Raw genomic sequence first — 16,764 nt, 5'->3', positions numbered from 1 at the left:
TTTCAAATCCTCTGAGATGGAAAGAATTCTTGACTAGATCCCTGGCTAAGTTCACTGAAGGATTAATGACCTCAAGTCATTCCCATCCTGGGCTCTCTCTCTCTCTCTCTCTCTCTCTCTCTCTCTCTCCTCTTCTTCCTTCTTCTCACTCTGTAGCTCAGGCTGGCTCATGACCCTCCTGCCCCAGCCTCCCAAGTCCTGGGATGACAGGAGTGTGTCACCACGCAGGACTAAAGGTCTCTTGAGGTTCGGGCACGCCCTACCTGCCCAAGCTCTGGTGGCGGACATCAGGATCAGCCCTTCCCCCAGGAGGCAACTTCGAAGAAGAACAGACAGCGGCAGGGCTAAGGACCTTTATTGAGCACACGGCCCCTGATGGTGCTGACGGAGAAACCTTAGGCTTTCCTTCCCAGCAGCCTCCGCCACAGTTCTTGGCTGAGTAGTGCCTGCTCCCTCCGGGCGCCCTGCAGCACACTCCTGTTCTCCTGGGCTCTTCGGATCAGGTAGGGTATCACCTCTTCCAGGCAGCCATAGGGGATAGACTTATATACCATGTATCCAGCTTGCCCTGTTCGGGAGAGTGTTGGCAGAGTGTGGGGCTCAGAAGGAGACGTTCCTGGGTATCAGCAGCAATCGCTACTTCCCTTGCTCAAGACAGGGCAGACTAAGTGTGTTAGACACAATTCATTACTAAAACACTACGGCAAACATTTAAAAGAAATAACTTTCTTCTTCTCCCTCTACCCATCCCCCTCCCACCTTTCCTTCCATCCTTTCTGACTGGTGGTTATAAGATTGGTTTTTATTAGGTAGTCCAGGCTAGACTCCAACCCAAATCCTTCCGCCTCAGCCACTTAAGTGCCAGAATTACAGGTTTCACCACCACACCCAGGTGTAAAAAAAAAAAAGATAGAGACACAGGAAGCTACCCTTCCCTGAAGAAGAAATTCTATTGCTGTTGGATAACCTAGCATGTTTTGAGACTAGGTGAGGCTGTGACCTGACTGGGCTGGGGGTGATTAAGGACTCTGACCTGTCCTATATTAGGCTGGAACTCAGAAAAAGTACCTTCTGAGTGACTGAGTAGGAAGTCACCCTCGCACCCCTCAACACCCCTAGAGAATGTGTTAGGTCAGAAGAAGCCGGAAAAATTCATCACTGCTTGGTTGTGTTGTGGGGGTGGGGAGGCGTGCCTTTAATCCCAGCCCCCCGCCCCGGCCCCAGAGAAAACACAGAAGTGTTTCTGTGAGTTTGAGGTCAGCCCAGTTGACAGAGTGGATGTTAAGGCCAGGCAGGGATACATTATAAATCCCTGTCTCAAAAACAAACAAACAGGGCTGGAGAGATGGCTCAGCGGTTAAGAGCACCCGACTGCTCTTCCAGAGGTCATGAGTTCAATTCCCAGCAACCACATGGTGGCTCACAACCATCTGTAAAGAGATGTATCTGGTGTATCTGAAGACAGCTACAGTGTACTTATATATAATAAATAAATAAATAAATAAATCTTTAAAAACAAACAAACAAACAAACAAACAAACAAAGTAAGGGGCTGGAGAGATGGCTCAGAGGTTAAGAGCACTGACTGCTCTTCCAGAGGTTCTGAGTTCAATTCCCAGCAACCACATGGTGGCTCACAACCATCTGTAATGGGATCTGATGCCCTCTTCTGATGTGTCTGACAACAGTGTACACAGTGTACTCATATACATAGGATTTTAAAAAAGCAAACAAATAACAAAAAACACTACATGTGTAGATTGAGATTGAGAGCAAAGTGGTCTTTGAAAACACACCTCTGTGTTGTGGAGTGTGTGTGTGTGTGTGTGTGTGTGTGTGTTGTGTATGTGGTGGTGTATGTGTGTGTTGTGGTAGGTGTGTGTGTGTGGTGTGTGTCTGTGTGTGTGGGGTAGGTGTGTGTGTGTGTGTGTGTGTGTGTGTGTGTGTGTGTGTGTGTGTGTGTGTGTAGATCAAACCTTTGGGGTTTGGTTGGTCTTCTCCTTTTTACCTTATGTGAGAAGGACCTCTTTGCTCTGAATGAAAGTAGGCTAGTTGGGCTACAAGCTTCTGGAGAGTCTCCTGCCTCTGCCACCCATTCCCATAGGTGTTCTAGGATGACAGACATTTGCACCACTGTCTGGCTTTTGCATGGGTTCAGGAGATGTCTTCAGGGCCACACAGTAGGCACTTTACCCACTGAGCCATCCTCCCAACAATAAAGAGGTTTGGCCATCCTCGACACCCCTCAGAAGGAGAGGAATCTGGCATAAGGCCCTAGGGACACAGTCAGGACCTTAAATAACACAGGTAAAATGGCACCGTAAAAAAACCCAGCACAAATCAGGAGAGGAGACACAGGGCACAGGCCTGAAAGGGCATCAAATGTTGGAACAGTCTAGAAGATTGGTTTGTAAGGAACTGGAGGAGGCCACTGCAGGTTCCATGAGACAGGGGAAAAGGTAGGAGGGACCTGGATGAGAATGAATGGGGTGGGGTGGGGTGGGGTGGGGTGGTGAATAGTGGGGATGGATGGAAATGGAGGGAGGGCCATTCACATACCTAATGCCAGGGAGACGTGGTCACACATGCCCAGAAGTTGTCCGAAGCAGACAGGCCCATCCAGAGGAATGCCCAGCTCCCACATGCTGCAGAAAGGGTCACATTGTCAATCCAGAGAGTGGCTAGAGCTGGAGAACAAGTCAGCCATTACCCACCAAGAATTCAACTGTGGAAGATCAGCTGGCCCAATGGAGCCACAGTTCCATGCTCACAGATTTCAACCAGGGATCAGATAGGAGAAACGCCTATCTGACTTGGAATGCCTGTGTTGTTCCCTGGTAGATTGGCCTTACAGTGTAACTGTCTGGGTGGCATTTGTATTCCTTATTCTAGGCATTATTAACAAGCCTGGCGACCTTAACCATACAGGAAGATGCCCATGGCTCAAAAGTAAATATTCAAACATCACATCATCTGATACGAGGGACGTGAGCATCTGAAGATTTTGGTTTCCATGGAGATGGGTCCTAGAACAGAATTTCCACAGATTCTGAGAAATGACTCTATCCCCAACCTCAATGGTAAATAACCGTTGCAGGGCTGGAGAGATGGCTCAGTGGTTAAAAACACTGACCGCTCTTCCAGAGGACATGGGTTTGACTCCCAGCACCCACACTGCAGCTCACAGCTGTCCCTAAGTCCAGCTCCAGGGGATCTGATGTCCCCTTCTGGCCTTTGTAAGCACCAGGCATGTGCATGGTGGACACACTGATGCAAGAAAATATCCAAACATGATATCTTCAAAATAAATATTAAATGACATTTAATAAAGAGCTCTTCTTTTGCAGAGAACCCCAGTTCAGTTCCTACAACTGCCTACAGCTTCGGGTCCAGAGGATCTGATGCCCTTTCTGCTTCTTGCATTCATGGGTGCACACATACACACACCCATAATAAAAATCAAACCAAATAAGCAATCACAGCTCCCATGAACTCTCTCTTTTAAATTTTTTTTTATTTTATGTGAGTACATTGTAGCTGTCTTCAGACACACCAGAAGAGGGCATCAGATCCCATTACAGATGATTGTGAGCCACCATGTGGTTGCTGGGAATTGAACTCAGGACCTCTGGAAGAGCAGTCAGTGCTCTTAACCACTGAGCCATCTCTCCAGCCCTCCCAGGAGCTCACTTGAGTCTCAGCTGCTTTCTGGAATCCTCAGTACTCCCTAGGTTACAGTATATATGGGACCCTGTCACACCTGAGCCTATAGGCCACATGCAGGCCTAGAAGGTGTCAATTTTTTAAAAAAGATTGTTATTATGTAACCCATGTAGGCATCGTTTTCTTGATCCTCCTGCCTCAGCCTCCTGAGGACTATGATAACAGGTGTGTTCAGAGGTGTGTATCATCATAGCAGGGTGGGATAAAATATCTGCACGGTCCTCCCTACCCACCTTCTAACTGGACCTATTCTTGTCCCCGCCACCCACCCCTCACTGTTGTGTGGACACGGGAAAGGGATGGGCTTCTTAGAGACTCTGGTTTCCCACCCCTCAACCTCATACCGCCTCGTTGCCTGGCGAATGGATTCTTCATTGTGGGAAGCCACCATGAGGTGGCACCGGGGACCGTGGTTGGACACGCGGCGCAGCATCAGCTCCAGACAGCGGCTGTAACTGAAGGCAGAAGCTGTGCTCAGCTCATCTAGGAGTGAGGACGAAGGGATGGAGTGCCTGCCTCCCTCCTTTGTTCTAGGCACAGGCTCCTCAGAGCTGTCTCCCTCTCTGGTAACCTCCTGAGGTCCCCTCAGGGTAGTCAGGATGGGGGATGGGATGAAACAGTTTTCTCACACAGTTTCACTCTGTAGCCCAGACCTAGAACTTATGACCCTCCTGCCTCAGCCTCCCATGGACAAGGGTGACAAGCGTGTGCTTCTAAAGGCCAGCAGTGACCGGTCTCTGACCCGATGGCTACCAAGTCCATGGTCAAGATGACATTTGCCCAGGGTTAGTCACTGAGTCAGCAAGGATGGATTTTATTTTATTTTTTTCTTAAATTACACTCTTTTCCTGTGTGTGCACACGTGTGTGTGCATGTGTGTACATCAGAGGACAACTTGCAGGAATCGGTTGTCTCCTTCTACAGTGGCGGTCCCAGGGACGGATCTGAGACAATCAGGCTTGGTTGGCGGCAAGTACCTACCTGCTGAGCCATCTCTCCCGCCCTGTGTTTGCTGTCTTAACTTTTTCTTTCCTTTTTTTTTTATTGGATATTTTTAATTTACATTTCAAATGTTATTCCCTTTCCCGTTTTTCTTTCCTTAAAAACATGATTTATTGTTTTTAAGTGCATCGGAGTTTTGTCTGCATTTTGTGTATGTGGGTGTGTGAGATCACCTGGAACTGGAGTTACAGACGGTTGTGAGCTGCCGTGTGGGTGCTGGGACTTGAACCTGGGTCCTCTGGAGGAGCAGCCAGTGATTTCAACTGCTGAGCCGTCTCTCCAGCCCCTGCTTGTCTTCATTTTCAATATGACACGATGGGGGGTTATGTATCTGAGAAAAATGTTGGCCTGTCTCTGGTGACAACTGTGGCAGAAGTTTAAGGACTTCTAGTGGGGAAGTTGAGGAAGAACGGACTCCCAGCCCCCGCCACACACACTGATTGTGAGCTGTGGTCCCAGGTTGAAGACAATTGAGGAGTGAAACCCTGGCATGGTAGCTCATACATTTAGTCTCAGAACTCAGGAGGCAGAGGTGGAGGGATCTCTGTGAGTTCGAGGCCAGTCTGATCTACAGAGCTAGCCCCAGGACAGCCAGGGCTACATAGAGAAACAATGTCTCGAAAAACACACATAAAACAAACAAACAAACAAACAAACAAAACCTAGATGGGGGTAGGGATGAGCAGAGCACCAGCATCTGGTTCTGGTTTTTGATGATGATGACCGGTCACCTCAGGCCCTATATATATATATATATATATATATATATATATATATATATATATATATATATATATATATATATATTCATGCCTCCCTGGTGCTATGAACTCTGTCCCCTCAAACCAGGAGTTAAACAAACCCTTCCTTCCTTCCTTCACTTGCTTTTGTGAGAGATTTTTGTCAGAGGAGTCAGAAGAGTAATGGTGACATCTACAGAATGTGACTAACAAGCCAAGTGCTCACAATTGGGGAAGGATCCACAGGGATGTTGATAACCTCAGAAAGCAACTAAAGAAAAAATAGACAAGCTACCCCTGCTGGTAGTGGGGACAATGAAGGAGGAAGGAAGAGGTTGCTGTTTAGATGGGAAACAACAACATCCTAAAACCTTGGAGAGAGGAAGTGACATAGAGACACAAGACGTTTGGCACAGAACCCCATGGCCACTGATAAGCAAGTGAAAGGTTACATTGTTACAGCCTGGTGGTGCAAGTTTCAAAACCTAAACTGTGCTCCAGTGTGCTCAAGGTCACCCTGGGAACTTAGCAAGGGTCTGTTTCTAAAACAAAAGTAGAAAGAGGACTGGGGATATAGTTTAGTTGCAGAATCCCTCCTAGAATCTCTGAGGGGCTGGGGGCGTGGCTCAGTGGTAGAGCCCCTGCCTAGAATCCCCCACTGAGGGGCTGGGGGCTTGGCTCAGTGGTAGAGCACCTGCCTAGAATCCCCCAGTGAGGGGCTGGGAGCATGGCTCAGTGGTAGAGCCCCTGCCTAGAATCCCCCAGTGAGGGGCTGGGGGCTTGGCTCAGTGGTAGAGCACCTGCCTAGAATCCCCCAGTGAGGGGCTGGGAGCATGGCTCAGTGGTAGAGCCCCTGCCTAGAATCCCCCAGTGAGGGGCTGGAGGTGTGGCTCAGTGGTAGAGCCCCTGCCTAGAATCCCCCACTGAGGGGCTGGGGGCTTGGCTCAGTGGTAGAGCACCTGCCTAGAATCCCCCAGTGAGGGGCTAGCTTCCTGGTAGAATTCCTGTCAAGTTTAGGTAATCTGCTTTCCCCTAAAAGAAGAGTTACATTCTATTTTTCTTATTTGGTGTGTGTGTGTGTGTGTGTGTGTGTGTGTGTGTGTGTGTGTGTGTGTCCATTTGTGTTCATATGCACATGTGTGGGTTGTGGCCCAACGTAAACCTTTGGCGTTGTTCTCAATGGATCACGTGGCCCCCGGCTCCTGTCTCTGCCTCTCAAGTCTCAATGACAGGTGTCCACCACACCTGCTCAGCTTTTGATATGGGTTCTGGGGATCTGACCGGCAGCTGCTATGATATGCCAGTGCTTTAACCGCTGGGCTACCACTCCAGACCCCACCTTGGTTTTTTGAGACAGGGTCATTTTTCACTGGGTATTGGGTTTGCTGATTAGATTAGGCGTGCTGCCAGTGAGCTCCAGAGGTCCTCCTGTGCCTGTCTTTTAATCACTGGGATTACACTAAGAAAAGCCACCATATGTGGGATATGTGCATGTGTGTGTATGTTTGTGTTTGTGTGTGTGTGTTTGTGTGTGTGTATGCATGTTTGTGTGTACATGTGTTTTTGTGTATGTGCTTATACGTGTTTGTGTATGTGTCTGTATATCTGTGTGTGTGTTTGTGTAAGTGTGTGTGCATCTGTATGTGTATGTGTTTGTGTGTGTACCTGTGTGTCTGTGTGTGTTCCCTGTGCACACACATGTAGAAGGCAGAGATCAGTGTCTTCCTCTATCTCTCTGTGCCTTACAGTTGAAGGCAGGGTCTCTGAACAAGGTCAGTGTCTCGGCTGCACTGACCCCTAGTAAGCCGATAACATCTTCTTGTCTTGACATGTTATACTTCCTTTTTCCTCTTACAGCCTCCAGAGCCTCTCCCTACCTCCGACTAGTGGCCTCATAGTCAGGCTGGGTACAGTCTTCCTTCCCGTGGAGCTGTGTCACGGATCTCTCCTTGTCCAGATAGGCACCTCTCACCAACTTCACCCCAAATGCCAGGCCAGCCTCGTGTGCCGCCTTAGCATCCCGCTCCAGCCGTTCGTGAGTGTCCTGCAAGGCGCACGGGCAGACGTGGCCATAGAGTTGTCAAGTCCCCCCTCACAGCCCTCACAGCCCTCACAGCCTGCCACCCACCTTCAGATAGGCCTGGTAAGTGTTCCACACCCACGGGCCCTCTTCCTCCGAGCTGTTCCAGCGCATAGCCAGGGCAGCCACCAGCAGGGACAGGGCAGGGTTGATGAACGTGTATTCAGCGTCCACCAGCAGCCTCACATCCTGCGCCCGGGCGTGCTGAGGGGCGGAAAGAAAGATGTCAGGGCCAGCCCGGTCCATCGGGTGTTGTGAGCCAGGCCACTCATGTGTTTACCTGTGCCACTCGGTGCAAGCGGCTGAGGGAGGCCTGCAGGTGTTGATTCTGTTCCGTGCTGAGGCAGGAGAGCTGGAGGTTCTAGGAGGTACCAGAGAATGGGAGACTGTTCAGGACCATAGGCTCCCCTGGGGCCGAGTCCTCCCTCCCACCAGGAAGGAGCATGCATGAAGACTTTAGGGGAAGTCAGAAAAGTGGCTTGCAGGACACGATGTCACATGCCTGCAATTTCACAATTTGGGAGCCTGAGCTAGCCTGGGCTAGTCTGTCTAGAGAGAAAGAGGGCTAGTTGGACCAGCAGCCGAAGACACCTGCTGCTAAGCCTAAAGATCTGAGTTCAAGTCCCAGGGCCCATGTGGTGGAAGAAGGCAACAGGCTCCTGACAGTTGTCTGACCTCCAGTCCATACTGTGTCAGGCATGTACACCAGGGTACACACCCACACGCACAAAACAAAAATCGAAATAAATAAAAGTGTACTAGGTTTTTTTGTTTGTTTGTTTGGTTGGTTGGTTGGTTGTTGGTTTTCTGAGACAGAGTTTCTCTGTGTAGCCCTTGCTGTCCTGAACTTGCTTTATAGACCAGGCTGGCCTTGAACTCACAGAGAAAAGGAGGAAGAAAGGGGAAAAAAAGTAAAGAAAGCAAGCCAGGGCTACATAGTCGGTCTCAGAAAAGACATAAGGTCCCCACATGAGCCAGGATGGCTGTGCCCACCTGTAATCCTATCGTTCGGGTGGAGGCTGGAAGATTGGGAGCCAAAAGCTATCCTGGGCTACAAAGTGAGTGAGAGGCCAGCCTGGGCTATATGAAACCCAACCTTATAAAGAAAAGGAAAAAGAGAAAGACCAAACTAAACCAAAGGTCACCCTCTGCAGCAATGGAAGGCCGCATGTATGGAAGGGGATTTGTGTGGTCCTACTGTGTGTGGGTGCTCAAGCTCATCAAGGGGTAACTTTGCCCCTCTCTGTCTCTGGGACAGGATCTCATGTCACCTGGAATTTACCGTGCAGCCAAGGATGACCTTCACCTTCTGCTCCTTGTGCCTCTGCTCCCCAAGTGCTGGGTTTCTAGGTGTTTACGGCCAACCTGGTTTGATTGGTAGTTTTCATTAAACATGCATTTTTAACTCCAGAGGCAAAGGTAGTTTAAATAATTAAGACGCCTTAACCTGTGACTCACTGAAGCACTTGGTGGAGGAGGAAACGGGTGTCTACCACCGAAATGCATCACACAATAAGATGGATTCGGGCTAGAGAGGTGGCTCAGTGGTTAACAGCACTGACTGCTCTCCCAGAGGTCCTGAGTTCAAATCCCAGCAACCACATGGTGGCTCACAACCATCTGTAATGGGATCTGATGCCCTCTTCTGGTGTGTCTGAAGACAGCGACAGTGTACTTATATATAATAAATAAATAAATCTTAAAAAAAATAAGGTGGATTCATGGGTGGACAGAGCAGGGACTGATCAGATTTAAAGTAGGTGCTGTTGGTTGTTTCTATCTACAATTCTGCTTCTATTTTTTTTCTTTTATTTTTCGGAGCTGGGGACCGAAACCAGGGCTAAATCCCCAACCCCACAATTCTGCTTCTAACAGATCAAAAATATTCAGAAAAAAAAAAACAAACAAAAAAAAAAAACAAAACAAACAAACAAAAAAAACCCCACCAAACTATTGCTGACCTGGAGGGAACGCGTGTTGCTTTAATAGAAGATCTGAGTTCAGGTTACTACTTAGAATTCTAACTTCTGGGGATCTTCTGCTCTTGTGACCTCTGAGAGCACTGTATGCATGTGGTGCACATGTGTATGTACAAGTAAAATAATATATGAAAACAAAAACCTCTGCATCTGCACTGAGCGTAGACGGTCATGCACTGTCATTATTCCCCGAGTACTGATAAGTTGACACAATCTGGAAACATTTTTAAGACCAGGGTCCTGGCATGCTTGCAGAGGTTGTCTTCCCACCACAGCGGGTGGGACGTGCTCCTTGGTGGGGCTCTTGGATGGTATAAGTGGAGAAGAGGAGCTGGGGGCCAGTGCCTGTGGCTCTCTGCTTTTTGAGCTTAGGTGCCACGTGACCGGCTGCTTTAGTTCAAATCAGTCCTTTCTCCCTTAAGTTGCTTTGGTCAGAGCGTTTTATCACAGCACCAGCAAAAGGCACTCAGACACATCCTTACCAGTTCTGCAGAGCGACTGTTTATGTGATTCATACTTCCCTTGGTGTGGTAAGTCACCCAGGGAGGATGAACATGCACAGGTTATATGCAAAGGCCATGCATGGCAGATCTGAGCACCCACAGGTTTTAGTTGCTTCACTCTGGGTCCTGTGCCACTCAGAGATGGCTGTGTGGCTAAATGTTAAAGGTGGCAGGTATGTGTGAATGATCACTGCATGATGAACTTTCTACTTTTTTATATGCTTTCTCTTCAGAGCTGGGTATAAACCTAGGACCTTGTGAATAGTAGGCAGGGGCTCTCCCGCTGAGCCACGCCCCCAGGCCCCTCACTGGGGGATTCTAGGCAGGGGCTCTACCACTGAGCTACATTTGTTGCTCTTTCTATTTTAAAGACAATATGTTACTATGTAGCCCAGGCTAGTCTAAGACTTGAGATCTTCCTGCTTCAACAACCCAGGTGCTGGGTTTCTAGATATGTACAGCTATGCCTTGCTTCTTAACATTTTGTTATGAAAAATTTCAAACACATGGGACAATAGAAAGAGGCCTGGTATGCTGGCAAATGCCTGTAATGCCAGCATTGAAAAGCTAAAGCAGGAAGATTAGATTGTGTTTTTCAGACCAGCCTGGGCTACATAGTGACCCTGGAGTGGGAGCTAAGGAGATGGTTCTGTAGATAAAGTTCTTACTACACAGGGGTTGGGGATTTAGCTCAGTGGTAGAGCACTTGCCTAGCAAGCACAAGGCTCTGGGTTCTGTCCCCAGCTCCGAAAAAAAGAAAAAAAAAGTTCTTACTACACCATTGTGGGGATCTGAGTTCTGATTCCCAGCGCCTCATAAAAATGCAGGTGAAACAGCATGTGTGTCTAACCCTGTTGGAGTTTCAGGGATGGTGACAGGTGGATTCTGTGTGCTCCCTGCCAGCCTACGTAGCCACTGCAGTGAGCTCCAGGTTCAGTGCAGACCTCCTGTTAAAAAATAAAATGGGACAGCCAGATGTGGTGGTGTACACAACTTTAATCCCAGCACTCAGGAGGCAGAGGCAGGTGGATTTCTGTGAGTTCCAGGCCAGCCTGCTCTACAGAGTGAGTTCCAGAATAGCTAGGGCTACTCAGAGAAATCTTCTTTAAAAAAAAAAAAAAACAAAACCCAAAACATAAAACCAGGGAATTTATTAGCCAGGTGTGGTGATACACACCTTGGATGCCAGCACTCAGGAGGCAGAGGCAGAGAGATCTCAGTGAGTTTGAAGACAACCAGGTCTACTCATTCAACTCCAGGGCATCTATGACCGGGCAGAGGGACATTGTCTCCAAACAAAACACAAAACAAACCATAAGATGGGGATAGAGGACACACCTGTTGCCAACCTCTGACCTCCACATGTGCACAAGTACACACACAAACATGCATACACGTGTGCATGCACATACAGAGACATGTGCGCGCACACACACACACACACACAGAGAGAGAGAGAGAGAGAGAGAGAGAGAGAGAGAGAGAGAGAGAAAGAGAGAGGATATTAGAATAATACAAAGGAATGGATGAATTAATGAATGGAAGGATGGATGGATGGATGGATGGATGGATGGATGGATGGATGGATGGATAAATGAATGAATGGCCAGGCATGGTGACAAACATTACTAATCCTAAAACTGGGGAAGCTAAGGAGGAGGATTAAAAGTTCCAGCTAGTCTGGACTATACAATAAGATCCTGTTTCAAAACACATGCACACACAAAGAAAAGGAGTATCCCATTGGCTACATAAGAGTTCACCTGCAGCAAGCACACACCAGTGTAGCTGCTGACTGATTAAAGAAAACCTATTTAAAAAGAAAAAGAGTGTAGTGAGAAATCTGGGGTTTTGGTTGCTTCGAAAAAAATAGATATATTAAAAGAATATGTTTCCATTTTAATCCCAGGTGTGGGATACAGGGCTGCTTTGCAGCAACTGACTATGATCTGCCTCGTGCTCTTGCAGAAACATGGTTTTGCCAGATGCAGATAGTTTCTGATTGTGTGAGGTTTGGAATTCTGGGAACTCCTCAGAGGGTATAAATATGCCAGGGCCTGGGGTTGAGGCTGGTGGTTGTTGGTCGCTCGAGGGGTGGGTTGGGTTGTGGTTTGTTAGTGGTCATGCTCAAAGAAGAAACAGAAGGAAAGAAATTAGATTCAGGATTCGCTCCCACTTCTATCCTTCATGCCCTAACCCTAGTGTTAGGGCTTGAAACCAGAAAAACCCACAAAATAGCAAAGACCAGCTATACCAGAAAGAATAGTACAGGCCTATATCTCTAGCAATTTGTGGGGTGGAGGCAGGAAGATCGAGAGTTCAAAGTCATTCTTGTCTCTACAGAGAGTTCAAGACCAGCCTGGGATACATAAGACCCTCTCTTAAAAACAAAGCCACCACCATACATACATACATACATACATACATACATACATACATACATTTTAAGAACATACATACATACACACATACATATATTTTAAGAACATACATATATGCATGCATACATACATACATGCATACATGCATATCCTGCATGCTTGTATGGACACTATGTATGTGTGCTGCCTATGGAGGTCAGGAGGGGGCTGTATTTTCTGGAACTGGAGTTGTAGATTGCTGTGAACCAGCAGGAAGGTACTGGAGACCAGACCTCTGCAAGAGGGCTCTGAACTGCTGAGCCATCTCTCCAGCCTGCGCTTTTGAGGCATGTCTCATTATGTAGCCCAGGCCGACCCCAGTGACTTGCTCCTCCTGCCTCAGCTTCCCAAGTGCTGGGATTAAAGGCAAGCATGGCTGTGCTCAGCGACTGACCAATAGGTCTTATTCATGTCCTGTCCTCTGTGGAGAAAGTGCTGTTGTTCCGGCCCCTCCTCTGGAGAGTTCCTCACCCCTAACACTTCCTGTAGAACTCCCAGAGACCCGTTTTTCTCCAGGTCAACCATGTCCTCAGTGACAAGCACCTGCATTCCTTACCCGACCTGACTCCATGGCTTCTGCCAGCCTCTCAGGCCTCAGCTCCGAGGAGCCTCTTGGTCTTTGGATCCAAGCCGATAGCTCCTTCTGAAATGGGGTGGTGGCTGGCATGGTGAGGGTGGCCTGGTGAGAAGCCACCCCCACATGCCACCCTCATCTCACTTGTCACTTACACAAAGCCGAGGGCTGGTTAGCGCGGTCACCTTCAGCTGCATGAGGCTGTTCCTGGCTGGGCCATGGGCGTCTGCGACAGCTCGTGACAAGTCCACACAGTGCAGCATGGCGCTAAGGTTCCCCTCATACCAAGCTTCACTGCCCGGTCAGTGGAGGTCAGCTTCCAGAGCCTGGGAGCCCCCTTCCTGCCCACCCCATCCTCCCTTCTACCGTTCCTCTCTCTACTCACCTGGTCTTGGCAGCGGAGTCTGGTTCCTCCTCGGTGGGCACTGCCAACAGGGGCTGGAGTCCTATCGCCTGCAGCTGCTGGACACAGCCCCTCACTTCCTCTGCTGTCTCCCCGGCCACAAACTGTCCATAGATGGATGCTCGGAGAAGTGCGCCCGAGAGCCGAGATCCCAGGAGTCGCTGAGACCAGGCCTGAAACTGGGTGACAGGGAGCGCATGCTCAGACTCAGGTCTGGGAGACTCCCAGGCTAGTCCTTGTGCCTACTGCTCACCGCTAGTCCATGAGTGACCAAAGGGGGCCAGGCGCATAGGCGAAGCACCAGCAAAGCCCGTGCCAGTTCTGCGGTTCTCTTGAGATGGAAGGCCCCACCATCAAAGCGCAGGGGCTGCCAGCCACCTGTAGAGGGCTTGGAGTGGCCGTACAGCGGCAGACGCGTCCAGACCATTGTAAGTGCCTGATTACCACCACACCAGGGGAAGGGGCCAGGCAGACAGCAGCTGTACCAAGTGCCCCTTGCCCAGCTGGGGGGGGCAGTGACTGATTAACTGGGCAAATCTTTAGGATAGCAAGCTCTTGGGGTGGGGGTGGAGGGTTAATAATTAATGGTTAGGGACAGAGGTCAGAATAACAGGACATGTACCCCCTCAGTGACAGCCCCCAATAACCTTCAGCCTGACAGCCAACAGACCTCAGTCGTCAGCCTGCATTGCTGAATAAGCAGTTTGGCCCGAGAGCTCAGAACTCCAGGTTCAAGGCAGCCGGGCTTTGCAATTCCAGCTAAGCAACTCACCTCTCTTGTGGCAATGATTTTACCTTACAGGGAGGAGCAGTGCACACTCATTGCATACACTGCACATAGCCTACGCCACTGCTGGCCACCCTCAACATGTAATCTACAGAACTTGAACATGGGGATCGAAAAAAAAAAAGTCCTTAATGACCTCCAACCCCAGATGAAAACCACACAAACGTCCACCAAACGGCACTGGGTGATGACATTGAAATGTGTGCAGAGGGACGCAGGCAATGGGTACTCGTCAGCAATGGAAAAATGAGCTATCATACGCCACCAAGTCTTTTATTTATTTTTTAGAGATTATTTTTTATTTTATATGTGTGTGTTTTGCCTGAACAAACGGCTACTACATGCATGCAGTGCCCGCAGTGGCCAGAAGAGGGCATTAGATCCTCTGGAACTAGAGCTACAGAGGATTGGGAGCGGCCAAATGGTTGCTGGGAACCTCATTTCAGTGCTCTGCGAGAGCAGCCAGTACTTTTAACTGTCAAGCCAGCGCTCCAGCCCTGGATTCTTTTTAATTTTTTTATTTTCCAAGTCTGCAAGGTTTGCACTGTAAAACCGTTTCCAAGGACATGCCTCCCCTTAGAGTATTTTTTAAAAGATTTATTTTTCATTATTTTAGTTACGTGTGTGTGTGTGTGTGTGTGTGTGTGTGTGTGTGTGTGTGTGTGTCTGTGTACACATAAATGGAGGTACACCTCAGATCCACCCGGAGCTGGAGTTATAGGCAATTGTGAGTCAACCAACATGGTTGCTAGGAACGGAATGAGGGTCCTCTGGAAAAACAACCAAGACTCAAAACTATGGAGTCATCTTTCTAGCTCCCACTACCGTATTAAAACAAACAGGCAAGAGTCTCACACCCAGGCTGGCTTTGAGCTCACAGCAATTCTCCTGTCTCACAACACCATGTCTAAGATTTTTTTTTTTTTTTTTTTTGGTTCTTTTTTTCGGAGCTGGGGACCGAACCCAGGGCCTTGCGCTTCCTAGGCAAGCGCTGTACCACTGAGCTAAATCCCCAACCTGTCTAAGATGTTTTTATATATGCTCATCTCCTCAGAGGATGACAGGCTAGAGACTCTTCAAATTTTGCTGGGTGGAACCCCCTACTGAATAGCTAAGCTGGCCTGGAATTTACGATATAGTTCAGGTCGGCCTGGAACTCACGACTCTTCTGCCTCAGTCTCCTGAAGGCTGGGAATGTACCACCATGTGAGTCTCATCAGAAATTCCTAAACAAAGGTTTGTGAGCAGACCAGGGAAGATTTTTACTAATAGCACAAAAGCTGTTCTGTGGGAGGACCCAGAGTCCCCTCACAGCTGCTGACTGGATTACATAAGGACAATCACTGGAGGTGAAGGAGATACTGGTCACCCCGGGTTGTTCACTGTTCCCAAACAATGGTCTAATCCACTATTTTCCAAAGCAAGACCATGTCATCATCTGCAAAAAAGCAGGGGAGGCTTTGAGTGACAAAATAACTGGCGAGCTAAGTGACTATAAGAAGACCTTAGAGGCTGGGGACTGGCTCCTCAGAGAGTTCATACCAAGCTTGTGCAAGGCCTAGGACTCTGTCCCCAGCCCCACCCACAAACAAATCCACCCCTGACTCAGAATATAGCTTGGTATGCCGGAAATAACTCATAAATGACATCTGTTGTTGTTACAAAATGGCTCTCATAATTGGATGGCACATAAAACCCGGAAGATGGCCTTCTTGTTTCTTCTGTTAGATTGCCAGTCTAGGTTCCTGCCACCTACAGCCTTAAACTTGATTCTTCATACCGGTCTCAAGAAGGTACCTCCCACCAAAGTACTCCTGAAATCCTCTGCCTCAGTGCTGGCAGAGCCAATGAATTTTTAATACTGGAGTCCAGGGATTGTTTACCTATAAAAGACAGCCCAGATCTAACACGAACCCCCAAGAACTGCATCTGGTCAATGCAGAAACCCCTAGTTACATCAGGTCTTTTCAAACACGCTAGTACCGCCCCCTTGTGGAGATTTAAGGCACCTGCACCAACGACCGCGCTTGCTCATGGAAAGGCTGGTCTCTCCCTTCTTCAGATAATCTCACCCATGCGACACTCATTCATTATATTTAGCTAGTCGGATACCCCACTCCTAAAATGTTATTGTAGCTGGGCAGTGGTGGCGCCCGACTTCAATCCCAGCACTTGGGAGGCAGAGACAGGCGGATCTCTGAGTTCGAGGCCAGGCAGCTCTACATAGTGAGTTCCAAGACAGCCAGGGCTACATAGTCTATCTCGAAGCAAAACAACTTGTTATTGTAATACCCAGACATGGAGTCACATGCCTGTAATTCAGTACCAGGGACTGCGACAGGAGAATTGAGAGTTTCAGTTCAGCCTGGCCAGGTAGTGAGGCCCTGTCTCAAGAACAGCGATGGCGCCAGGGAGGAGGTTGGGGGAGAGATTTAGCTCAGCGGGGGAACTTTTATCCCACCTCGGGCATCACTTAGCAGGGGAAAAAAATCACAGTGGTAAAAATACACATAAATAAAAACTTCTAACTTAGCCACTTAAAACAACTCTTTC

The 16,764-nt window shown here is 48.6% G+C and overlaps 1 protein-coding gene across 8 annotated transcripts; it reads right to left on the bottom strand.

Moving 5' to 3' along the window:
* Positions 1 to 338: 338 nt before the first annotated feature.
* Positions 339 to 13,948, bottom strand: Prodh2 (proline dehydrogenase 2). 8 transcript variants are annotated; one of them, NM_001038588.1, is made up of 10 exons: positions 13,678 to 13,861; positions 13,407 to 13,603; positions 13,177 to 13,315; positions 13,004 to 13,090; positions 7,826 to 7,906; positions 7,594 to 7,749; positions 7,343 to 7,509; positions 4,068 to 4,178; positions 2,560 to 2,645; positions 341 to 568 (listed from the first exon to the last, which is right to left on the bottom strand). In NM_001038588.1, exons 1-10 carry the CDS (start codon positions 13,849 to 13,851, stop codon positions 396 to 398), a joined length of 1,371 nt encoding a protein of 456 aa, NP_001033677.1. In that variant the 5' UTR covers positions 13,852 to 13,861; the 3' UTR covers positions 341 to 395. The 8 variants fall into 8 exon arrangements, 5 of the variants coding, with proteins under 5 accessions (XP_038937824.1, NP_001033677.1, XP_063122494.1 ...); XR_005487885.2 differs by lacking the exon at positions 7,343 to 7,509 and having other exon boundaries at positions 515 to 568; positions 13,678 to 13,947; XM_063266424.1 differs by lacking the exon at positions 341 to 568 and having other exon boundaries at positions 2,559 to 2,687; positions 13,678 to 13,947.
* Between the last annotated feature and the right edge of the window lie 2,816 nt (positions 13,949 to 16,764).

This window comes from Rattus norvegicus, chromosome 1, assembly GCF_036323735.1.
Source record: "Rattus norvegicus strain BN/NHsdMcwi chromosome 1, GRCr8, whole genome shotgun sequence".
NCBI classification, from domain to species: domain Eukaryota; kingdom Metazoa; phylum Chordata; class Mammalia; order Rodentia; family Muridae; genus Rattus; species Rattus norvegicus.
This window is presented reverse-complemented; position numbering and strand designations above follow the sequence as displayed.

Bases quoted from the DNA above. Each gene is read 5' to 3' on its own strand.
- Prodh2 (NM_001038588.1), bottom strand. From the start codon at position 13,851: ATGGTCTGGACGCGTCTGCCGCTGTACGGCCACTCCAAGCCCTCTACA. The intron at 13,604-13,677 runs GTGAGCAGTAGG...CCTGTCACCCAG, and splicing joins TGGTCACTCATGGACTAGCG to TTTCAGGCCTGGTCTCAGCG. The intron at 7,907-13,003 runs GTAAGGAATGCA...GGTACCTCCTAG, and splicing joins AAGCCATGGAGTCAGGTCGG to AACCTCCAGCTCTCCTGCCT.